Genomic DNA, 11974 nt, shown 5'->3' with positions numbered 1-11974 from the left:
GCTGAGCTAAATCCCCAGCCCCTATTGAGATATAATTGACAGGCATACAACTTGCTCATTTAATATGTACAGTTCCATAGTTTTAGAGTACCGCACTCGCCAGGCTGTACAGCAGTCACCACAGTCCGTATTGCAATGTTGTCATCACCCCAAAAACAGACTCCACAACAGGTTAATCAGTTGTTTCCTTTATCTTCTAAATCCTTTTTCCCTCAAAAACTAGTAAGTAATTTTCTGTCTTTATGAATTTTTCTATTCTGGAGAGCTTAGATAAGTGAAATCATACAATATATGGCTTTGTGTTGGTTTCTTTCACGTAGTGTAGTGTTTCAGAGTTCATCCATGTTGTAGCCTGTAGCAGTACCTCATTCGCTTTTGTTGCCAAGTAATACCCCACTCTGGACGTATACCACATTTTGTTTATCCATACACCAGCCAATAGACATTTGTTTTCACTTTTGGTGGTTATGGATAAGACTGCTATGAACACTTTCATGTGGACGTTGTATATATTTTTTCTTGGATAGATTCCTAAAGAGTGAATTGATGAGATAGAGGTTAACTTTATATTAGGCCTTTGAAGAATAGCCAGATTACCTTCCAAAGGATTTTTTCCCAATGTTGTCTGCATGATTTTCCAAAGTGTTGGCACTGTTTTACATTCTGACCACTGGTGTTAGGAGTACTTGCTATTCTTTAGCTTTTAGATTCTAGGCAAAGTTTTATCATGTAGTTTGATTGGCATTTCTCTGATGGCTAATTTTTTAGTGGACTTCTTGGCCCTTGAATATTTTTGTCTTCATAGTATTGATTTGTATGTATTCTTAATACAGTGTAAACACATCTGTGGTCAGGTATATGATTTGCAAATATATTCTCTCACTTTGTGCACTTTTTACTTTCTTAATGCTGCTCTTTGAAGCACAACAGTTTCTAAGTTTTAACCAGGAAAGTCTTCTTATTCCTCCAGTTTTGAAGAATAGGTTTGCAGGTATATTATTCTTTGTTGGCCTTTCTTCCTTTCTGCTCAGTAATTTAGCTGTGTCATCTCACTCCTTTCTAACTTGCAAGCTTTTCTGTTAAGAACTCAACGATTTTTCTTTTTCTTTCCTGATTTTCATTTAGTTTTCTGTTTGTGCTTACCTTTAATTCCCAGAGCGTTTTTATGATAGTTGAGTTCTTTATCCAGTAAGTTTACATGTTTGTTTCTTTGGGGGTGGATTATGGAGATTTAATTTAGTCTTAGAGGCCAAATAGGCCCCATTTTACTGTTTCTTTGTGTCTCTTACTGTTGAGACTCTGGTATCTGAAAAAACAGCTGCTTTTCTTAGTGTTTGCAGTCTGGTTTTGTGCTGGGAAGACTTTTCCCTAGTTAGCCCCGCTAGAGATTTTGGAGCCATCTAAAAGCCTTTTCTATGGATGCATCTTCTGTGGGTTTGGAGTCTAGTGGGTGAGGGTTGCTGGTTTTTACTTAGGAGCGCCCCCTGCTGTGTGTCTCTGATACTGTGAATGTTGATCACCTTTGTTGACAGCCCCAACTTGCGGCCTTGTTCCTGTTAGTGCTTTGATTCAAGTAAGAGAGAAACCAGTTCTTTCTGTCACATGCCCACAGGAGGTTTCTTCTCTGTTCTGTGCTGAAGAGAAGAGCTCCACCAAGCCACAATGTTTTTAAAACTAGACTTCAGTGGGGATGGTATTATGTGCTTGCCCGGAGTACAAGAACCTCTTTACTGGTTTCTGAGTTTCTTACACAGGCAATACATGGGTCTATACATTATTGGTTTTTTTTTTTGTTGTTGTTGTTTGTGTGGGTGTGTGTTTTTGAGATAGGGTTTTGCTATGCAGTTCAGGCTGACCTTGAGATCACTTTGTAGCCCAGGCTGGTCTTGAACTTGCAGCAATCCTCCTGCCTCAGCCTCCCGAGTCCTGGGATTATAGGCATGTGCCACCACGCCCGGCCCATTGTTGTTAAATCTGTGTCTGGGGGTGGAAGAATAGGAACTGGGCATTGCTATTCTGTCATTTGCTTATGTCACTCCCCAGTAGCACATCTATTTGTGTGTATCTGTGGGTATTCACCTTTTCCCATTTGTTGTACTGCTTGCCACTTGCAAGTGGAAACTTCTCTTTCTTTGTATTTTTCTAAGAATGTTTAGTAAAGCTCTTTACAAACAACAGTCATTTTTTTTCAGTAAATATATGTTGATTGATGCTTTAAAAATATGCCAATTTTCTTAAAGTACGTTTCTTTAAAACTGCGTCTCCTTCTTAATCTCCCTCTGATGTCCCCTCTCCTCCTTTCCTCCTGCACCTGTCTTCTGTTATAGACCTGCTAGCTGTTAAGAGCACGTTAGGAGCACCGTCATGAGTGAGCACCCTGTCTCCACAGTGCCTGTCCTGGCTCAGTAACAAAATTCTCCTCAAGCTTTTATTGTTTTCAATTTCTAAAAGAATCATTCTTTGTAAAGTCTTCCCCTTCCTTACTCCTGGATCCCAGTCCTAGAGGTACACGGTTTATGCTGGTGAATAGTCTTTCATCCAGCAAACCTGGATGCATTGCTAACCAGTTTTGTGCTGCGCTTGCCTTTTTCTTAACTTACTGATAGATTGGATGCCCATGGAAATCTAGATCATTATTAATAATAGTTACATTCCATTTACTTCTATATTTGACTCATTTTCCTGTTCATAGGTAGCTGTTAAACATTCTTTTGCTATTTTCATTCTTGTGCTTTTTTCCCCCCTTCTTTTAAACTTATAGTAGTATTTTTGAGGGATATATTGCTTAGAATTGAGATTCATAGGCTTCATTAATTGTGCATGTTGGTGCTATTCCACCAGGAAAGTTGTACTACTTGGTAAGAACTTTAATTGCCCATTTCTAATGCCTTTTGCATTTTATCTTTTTACCATCTCAGCAAGTCTGGAAAAATTTGAAATTCCAGTAAAAATTCGCTTAAGCCCTGAACCATGGACCCCCGAAACTGGTCTGGTGACAGATGCCTTCAAGTTGAAACGCAAGGAACTTAAAACACATTACCAGGCGGACATTGAGCGAATGTACGGAAGAAAATAATTACTCCCTTTCGGCATCAGTTTGCTGCAGTGAGCTCAGATCAAATAGGAAAATACTTGAACAATGCATGTCTCAAACTGAGGCACACTCCATTCTCCGTGTTAAACCCAAACCGTTACTTCTCGTGACATCACATTTTTAACTGACAGGCTTAGTAAAATACTAAGACAGCAAACTGTCTGTCTCTTCTTTCCTTTTTCTCCTTTGGTTTACTTTACCACCTATGACTGTGCTTGTCAGGAGAAATTTTCATGATCATATTGGGGAAGCAGTGATTTTAAAACCTCAAGTTTTTAAACATGATTTATATGTTCTGTATAATGTTCAGTTTGTAACTTTTTAAAGTTTGAATGTATAGAGGGATAAATAAGAATATAAAAATTGGTTATTTGGGAGATTTTTTACTTAATGTATTTAAAAACACAAGGGTCCTTATGTGAAATTATGTAAATTTCAAATGCTTATGAATCAAATCATTGTTGAACAGAAGATTTGTTGTTGTGTAATTATTGTCTTGTATGCATTTGAGAGAAATAAATATACTTACGTTTCAAGAAATTGAGATCTTGTGAATGTATGTCTGACATTGTTTTCTTTTTGTATTTATTTTTTATTAGGAAAAAATATATAGTTAGTTTGGTGCTGCATGAAGCAAAATAGCAGAAGAAGCCATGGTTTAGTAATAAAGGAGATATGGGACGCAGCAGATATAGCACCGTTTGACAAGTAGTCTGATACTGTCAAAATGTGTTCGGGAAACGAGCCAAGATCAAATGGAAGCAATTCTGAAAGAAAAATTTAAAAAAAAAAGGGTAGAAAATTATGGTTTATTTCATTGACCACATGTACATTTAACTGTACATTTATGAACACATTAATCATGAAAAATTATTCTACCCCACTTGCTTCTAGTAAACTTTGCAGATATTTAATTATACATCTCCTTTCAAAATTAGTATTTTTAAAGAGTTTACGCTGGTGTTTGTGTGAAAAAGATATTAAGTGGTAGTAGCTTATTAAAAACACTTTAAATTATTAATCTTTCTATACTAGAAAGTGAAATAATTTAGAGTCCTGGTGATAGCATTCTAAGATACAAAAGAATTTAGCTTTATAACGTAAGGTTTGATTAGTAGATTTTCATGTCAGAAGTTACTTGTGACTCAAACATTATTTGCTTGATAAATCTTACACGCATTGTTGTTATTTTTGAATCATTAAAGAGTAATTTTGCATGAACTAAGATAAAATTAGGGCTTAAAAAGTCATAGGCACCACATTTTCATGTCAGACTAATTATTTTCTTCTTAGTTACTTCAGGTATCAAAAGGCAAAAGGAAAGAAGAAAAAGGAAATCTAAAACATGAACACAGATATATAAAGGCAAAAGGAGAGTAGCTGGAACCTTGTCAGATCACAACATATCTGGAGACACTGCAATACAGTGTTTTGCTTGTTTTCAACTCTCTTGTATTCTTGTGTGTTTGTACTGTGTTTTAGATGTTTTCTTCTTTGTCATAGTTCAGATTTTGATGTTTTGGCGGAAAACTGCTACAAGAAGTAAAAATATGGAAGAAAGCAAATGGAACTTCTTTATATCAGGACACTGATGTAAAAATACGGACTAGGTGCAGAAAATTTGTTTCTGATGTTTTGTCTTTACCGTAATCGTATTCAAATGAGTAAAACATTGTATTTAGAACAAAAGAGCTCTAGTGCTTTAAAGGAGAAAAACTGATGATTATGATGAAATGTCAGATGAATAGGTGGCTTATCACTGATCCGGAGGAAGACATCTAATGATGCTGGTTTAATTTCATTGTTACATTTGTTTTCTCATATGATTAAATTTTATAATTCCTTTTCAGTCCTAAAATGTTAGACATCAGAGGTCAGTGCAACAAAAATAAAATATTAATGAGTGACCTTTCCTTTGAAATCACTTCCTAATCCAAACCATCTTTAGTGACTTGAAAAATCTGATCATTTTTCCCCTTTCAAGAATTGGTCAGTTAACAAGTGAATGGTAGCGTCCGCCAGTAATCAGTCCCAGCTACTCAGGAGGCTGAGGCAGGAGGATCACAAGTTGAGGCCAGCCTGGGCAACTTAGTGAGGCCTTGTCTCAAAAGTGGGTATAGTGCACTTGCTTAGCATCCAAGAGACTTTAGGTTGAGTATCCAGTACTGCCCTCTGTCCCCACCCCAAAAGGGGAGAAAAACATCAAACAGCTATTGTTTTATAAAAATACTGCATAAATGAGGTAATACTTCAGGAAAACTTTATTCCAAAAATAGAGTGTGCATCCTAAAACAGTTCTTCAGTATTGTTTTCTGGGAGTAAGGCTTACAGAGAATCCTTATGCATTAGCAGTTTAGAGCCCATAGACCGCTGGCCACTCCCCCCCCCCCCGCATAATTTTAGCTTGACCTTAATTAAAAATTTTTCCTGGCAATAGAACAAAGTATCTACTTTCTAAATACTGCTTTGTGTACTAGAATTGATACCCATGATGTTTAAAGTTTGTAATTTTTCAGCAGTGTTTGAAAACAACATTAACAGATTAACCAGGAAAACTTTTTTCTTATAAAATACTCAAGATTTTACAGCTTTTTGTTTGTTTTTGTTTTTTTTTTTTTTTGGTACCAGGGATCGAACTCACAACCTTGCGCTTGCCGGGCAGGTGCTGTACTGCTGAGCTAAATCCCCAGCTCCAAGATTTTATAGCTTTTAAACAACCTCTGTGTACAACTTTAAACTTCTTTGGAAAAATGTGTTGGTTCCTTCTTTCATAAGAAAATTATATACCTGTGATGCTTTTATTTATTTATTTAGTTACCGGGAATCAAACTCGGGACCTTGCGCTTGCCAGGCAGGCAGTGTTCCACTGAGCTATCGCCCCAGCCCTACACCTGTGATGTTTTAAAGGCGGGGCCACTTTAAACAGTGTACATGTTGGACCACGTGATGCACACTTTCTGTACTCGCCGTTTACTGTGAGTTCATTTCGGTTCTTCATTAGTGCTGTTTTCTGCCTGAGGAAGTATATGTCGTATAGAAGATCCATTCATAGCTACATGATGTGGACAGCTTATTCGTAACTTGTCATGAAATTTGAAGAGTAACGACACATAAAAAAGGTTCTGATGTTAAAGCATTTAATATTTTTTCCTAAATAAAAGCTCCTTTAAGAAAGCCAAATTTCAGTGGATATTCTTGAAATACCTGTTGTAAAAGAAATTTGGGGAATTTTCTTTCATGGCCTACCAATGCATTTGAAGAGGAATGTTGCTGTGTTGGTTTGGGGCTTATTGCAAAGAGAACAATATTGGAGAGGACACAGATTTTATAAGATTGTTTATAATAGTCACCCAAAGACTCATATACTAAAGAGTTCAGGAAATCTCTCCACACACCAAGACCAAGGAATCTAGCTGCAGGCCTGGATCCCACAATAATGTCCTGCATGAGTCCAGCTGAAGACCTAGAGCTCGTAACAATATCTCATGCGGGCCTGTTCCATGGATCTGCGCTGGGAAGGCTCAAAGGTCAGTGGTGGAATCAAGTAAGTCTGTGCCAGCAGAATGAAGGACCTGCACTGGAGCTAGGAAGCAATGCGCAAAGTAAGAACCAGAGCTCCCCGAAAAGTACCACAGCCACCCTCAGCAACAGTGAGGTCCCGAGCTCCTCCAATGATCAGGAAAGCTGAGTTCCCATCAAGAAAGCCAACACAACAACCTTCTTCAGGAGACTGAGCTGTGCACCTTCTTCCCTGCTGGAGCCAGGAAGCGATGCTCAGAGTGAGGACCAGAGCTATCCCAAAGTGAACCCGAAGCCATTCTCAGTGCCAACAAGGTCCCGAGCTCCTTGAAAGATGGAAACAGCCAAGTTCATCAGGAAAGCCAGCATGACGATCACCTCCAACAGAACCAGCAGCTCCTTACAGCTTCTACCAGCTCCCAACAGCTCTCTCCCTTCCCAGCAGCCTCTCTCTGCTCCCAGCAGCCTTTTTCTTCGCCAGTTCTGCCTCGTGCTGCCTGCAGCAGTCCTCAGGTGGGCCTCCCACACCCAGCACTACGCTTACTCCGTGGGGTTAAAAATTGGCCACTATCCATTGTCAACCCACTACAAGGTGTAACAATTCTGTTAATTTTATTTCCTAGTGTTCTTGTGTTCTAACTGCCGTAATCCTTGAGTTTCTCCTTTCCATTCCTACATTTTAGTTTTAACTGCAAAGAAGCTGTGCTGTCAGCATTTTAAAGTCAGTGCTGATAAAAATAGAGATTGTAAATAAATTCAGCATTAACATTAGAGGGGTGGAAGCAGTGCCCCAGTATTTTATCCTGTGATTGTCGGAGGAAGTTTTTATCATGCTGTGGTTTCTCAGAAGCTTACCCCTCTCCGCAGTCAGGGTTCGTTCTGACAAACCGGTTATATGTGACTTGATAGTAACATGTTTATAAATGCATGGCTTTAGTCCTGTAGGAAACTCAGTTTAGGTGTTTTTACATAAACATTGGAGGCTTCAGTGTGACTTACATGTTTTGGGTTTTTTTGCATTAGCAGGGTGTTGTGTTTCTTTTCTCTTCATTAACTTTGCTCAGATTCTTGTTTTAAAATATCAGCTGCTTGATAGTTCTGCCACCCTGAATGCATAGAGTACGTGATTTTAGGATAAAACAGGTGTGTATTGTCAAAAGATTCCACACTGTCTTTCCAGTGCTCTGACAGAAGAGCTGAGAAAAATCACCCTGAAAGGAGGAAGGCTGCCTGACCAGAAGTTTCAACCCGTGGTCACTTGGCCCTGTTCTTGGGCTGCTTGTGAGGCCCAGCATCATGGTGGGAGTGAGCAGCTGCTCACCTTGGGGCATCCAGGAAGTGAATGACAGAAGGGTCGGGGTCCCAAGGACCTCACTGCCGTGGGCCCTCCCCCCCGAAGGTTGCACTACCTCCCAGCAGTGCTATTCCAGGGATAGCGCATGAGCATTTTAAAAAATCTACATTGTAACAATATTCTTACATGATGTGAAACAGCAGGCTGTGATATTCAACCTGATAAGGCAAAGCATGTCAGATTCCCTTCTATGGGTCTGTGTCCAAGCAGTGGTGGCAAAGGTCCATCCTTTTCACAGTTGCCTGGGTCGTTGTGCCTTAACATGGTGCATGACCCCTCGGGTAGGTGCTCCAAACCCTTAGTTGATTGAGAATATTAACAAAATTACAATGGCAGTGTGTGTGTGCATGTCTCCTTTTCTGCTGTTACAAGCCTTTTTCTAGTGCAGGCCAGATTTGTTCAAAACACTTTTCAGCAAACCCTTCCTTCCCCGCCAATGTCCTTATTTAGTGATTTGTGTGACTGGTGGGATTCATTCAGAAGCAGCTTCTCCTGTTTGGTGATTCCGTTTTGTTAGTCCTGGGTTCGTTGTGAAAGGTGGTTCTCCCGTGTAGGGTTTTGTTATCCAGTAAAATGAGACCTCGGCTTGAAGACTTCCACACGGCTGACTCCCACGGAAACAGTTTCTTTGCAGTGTGGGCCTTTTGATGTGGAGCTCTCCTGTCTGGCACGTTCGCAGGCTTTCTCTGGGAAGTGTCCCCTCGTGTTGCAGGGGATGAGGTACAGCTGCAGCTTTCCTCTCGCCCTCTGCCTTGCCAGTTTCTTTCCAGCCTGACCTCCTTTGTGTTTCATCGGGGGCTGGTTCAAGGGAAGACAGAAACTAACCTCATTTGTGGAGTTTCTCCAGGATGAACTTCACCGAGGATGTCTTATGGCTGAAGATTTCCTCATTTTCATCACATTCATAGGGATTTTTTAAAAACGTATTGAACAAGGGTAAGGTAATCTTTAGAAATAACACTTTATCAATTCTTTATAGAATTTTATGATTTTTCACATAAGAAGGGCAGTGGCTGTCAAACTTTTTGGTCTTAGGGCCCATTATGCTCTGAACTAAATTATTGAAAGCTTTTGTTTGTTTTTGTTTTTTTGTGGTACTAGGGATTGAACTCAGGGCCTTTGCACTGAGCTATATCTCCAATCTTTGTTTTAAAGGATAAAGGACTGGGCATGGTGACTCATGCACTGGGGAGGCTGAGGCAGGAGGATTGCCCTGAGTTTGAGGCTAGCCTGAACTACAAAGTGAGACCCTGTCTCAAAAAGAGAGAAAGAGTAAAGGTTCACAGGGAGAGGTGCACATGTGGGCCTACCCCAGCCCCTGACTCCTAACTTCTCAGTGCGAAAAATCATAGTTGTTAGGAAAATGCAGCTGTGAAAGATTTCTGTGGCACATGAAAAGTCCTGTCTTTTTTAACAAGATAGAAATGAAAAGCTTAGCACTGTGTGGCCCAAATAATTTAATGCACTAGCTTTCAAAATTTTAATGTATGGGAGGGTTGGGAGGCCAAGGTACAAGGATTGCCAATATTGTGTTTTTGTTTTTTGAGGGAGAGTCTTGCCATGTAGTTCATCCTGGTTTGAACTTACTGTGTAGTCCAGGCTGGCCTCGAACTCATGGTGATTTGCCTGCCTGACATACTATGGAGAAAGTTTTATTTGGAACTGAATTCAGATGTAAGAAAGTTGCAAAAATACCATAATAGTGTTTTGCAGAATTGCTTAATGTTTGAATTTAAGTTCATCATAAAATTTCTAGTAGTTTAGAAATATAGACTGAAAATGAAAGTCCTGCATATACTCAGGTTTTAAAGAACATGAGTTGAAATGCACCCCTACCCTGCCTATGTATATATACAGAGAGGTATTTTTGTTTTGTTTTGTTTTTTGTCTTTTTGAAACAGGGTCTCACTATGCAGTTCAGGCTGGCCTTGAGCTCACTTTGTATCACAGGTTGGTCTTGAACTCACAACAATCCTCCTGCCTCAGCTTCCTGACAGCTGGGATTATAAGCATGCACCACCATGCTCAGTGCAATGCCTGCATATATTGAAGTTCTCCTCCTAGTGCTTCGGAGCATCACTGCATGGGGAGAGGCAGCCTTTACAGAGGTGGGTGAGTTAGAATAAGGTCATTAGGATGGGTCCTTAACACAACATGACTGGTGACTTCTGGCCTCCAGAATTGAGAAAGCAAAATTTCACTGCTTAGACAACTGAGTTTGTAGTATTTGTTATAGTGGCCCAAGCAAACCAAAATTTTTTTCTTTTTAATTTTTTTTTTTTGTGGTTTTTTTTTGAGACAGACCTCACTATGTAGTTTAGGCTGGTCTTAAACTCAATTGTGTAACCTAGAGTGGCCTTTAACTCCCTGCTATCCTCTTGCCTCAGCCTCCTGAGTGCTGGGATTACAGGCATGTGCCACTACACCTGGTTTAACTTTTATTGTATAAATGGAAGCTCATCTAAGGATAGTTTCCTCATAGTGCAATGGGCAGGTCAAATTTTAGTTATAAAGTAACTTTTACTTCTTGTGTGTGTGTGTGTGAATGTGCATGTGTGTGGTTTGATCAAAATATATGGTGAATGTTTATATTTTAAAAAATATTAGATGAGATACATTGTCATTAATCCCCCTCAAAATTCACTTCCTTACCTTGAACATACTTATTCTGTGGTTCTTGCTATTTTCTGAACCAAGTCCTTTTTATTTATTTATTTATTTATTTGTCTTTTTGAGGCAGGGTCTTGCTATGCAGTGTAGGCTGACCTTGAGCTCACTTTGTAGCCCAGGCTGGCCTCGAACTCACAACGGTCCTCCTGCCTCAGCCTCCCTAGTGCTGGGATTATAGGCATGTGCCACCATGCCCAGCAAAGCTGTAGTCCCATTCTTTTCTTTCTTTTTTTTTTTGGTACCGGGAGTCAAACTCATGACCTCAGGCTTGCCAGGCAAGCACTTATGCCACTGAGCTATATCCCTGGCCCCTGAACCAAGTTCTGAAAGTCCTTTTTCTTGAGCATCTTTCCATGGTGTGACAAAGATACGGTGAGTGTTGCTGCCTAGCGCTGTCCAACAGAAAGGCAGACTGGTGAATACATCGCGGTATGCCGTCATTCACTTGAGTCACCAGATCTGGCACCATGTGACCAACTTCTGGCTCTTCTCCAAGGTAAAAGTGATCATGAAAGGTAAATGTTCTGAGTCAATTCAGGACATCAAGGCACAAAACTGTGCAACTAAGGGCACTAATGAAAGAAAACTGCTTCAGAAAATGACCAGAATGATGGTATGAGTGTTTGAAGCAAGGGAAAATATTTTGAAGGGAATTAGTGGCAATGTGTCTTTCATTGCAATAAATTTTGAAAATGTATTTGTGTATGTATGTGTATGTATATATATATATATTTATTTATTTATTTTTGAGGCAGGGTCTTGCTGTGTAGTTCAGGCTAGCCTTGAACTCACTATATATCCTAGACTGACCTCAGACTTGTGAAAGTCAGCCTCCCAAGTACTGGGATTGTAGGCATGCACCACCATGGTCGGCTAAGTTCTTAAAATATAGTCCACAGAGCACAACACCTAATTTTGTCATAAAGGCACAGACACATGGGTCTATCAAACCTATGTTTATTTTTTAGACTATTTCTATTAATGAATTATTACTTTTACTTTTTCAAATTTTATTGTATTAAACAATGAGTACTTTACAGGAAAAATTATAAAAGTAAAGTATTGAATTTTTTATATTTATTGAGTGTTTGTAAAAAAGCACCAAAATTTTCAACATTGTCTGTTTTTTTGGTGTGCAAAGCCTAAAAAGAACAACACAAATTCTTGTATGAACTACAATGAAAATACCACTAGCACGTTACAGAAAACAATAATCTTTACTTCAATTATCACAGCTACATCTAAAGCAGTCTGCACACATGACAACGGCACATTCCATACACGTGTGTCGCTTGCACTAACAGCACATGTGTTTTGCTTTCCTGGCCTTTTGTAGG

General features: G+C 39.5%; 1 protein-coding gene across 1 annotated transcript in view; it reads left to right on the top strand.

The window, feature by feature from the left end:
* The window catches only part of Acsl3 (acyl-CoA synthetase long-chain family member 3), a gene marked incomplete at its 5' end in the record, with an annotated part of 47564 nt that extends 43926 nt beyond the window's left edge, over nucleotides 1-3638 (top strand). Inside the window, 1 exon segment of the mRNA XM_005395491.2 lies at nucleotides 2919-3638. Within this exon segment, the coding sequence (XP_005395548.1) occupies nucleotides 2919-3076 (158 nt within the window). The 3' untranslated portion in view covers nucleotides 3077-3638.
* Between the last annotated feature and the right edge of the window lie 8336 nt (nucleotides 3639-11974).

This window comes from Chinchilla lanigera, unplaced genomic scaffold (genome assembly GCF_000276665.1).
Source record: "Chinchilla lanigera isolate Chin_1 unplaced genomic scaffold, ChiLan1.0 scaffold00052, whole genome shotgun sequence".
Taxonomy (NCBI): domain Eukaryota; kingdom Metazoa; phylum Chordata; class Mammalia; order Rodentia; family Chinchillidae; genus Chinchilla; species Chinchilla lanigera.
The sequence above is the reverse complement of the archived record's forward strand: the minus strand, read 5'-3'. Positions and strand labels throughout refer to the sequence as shown.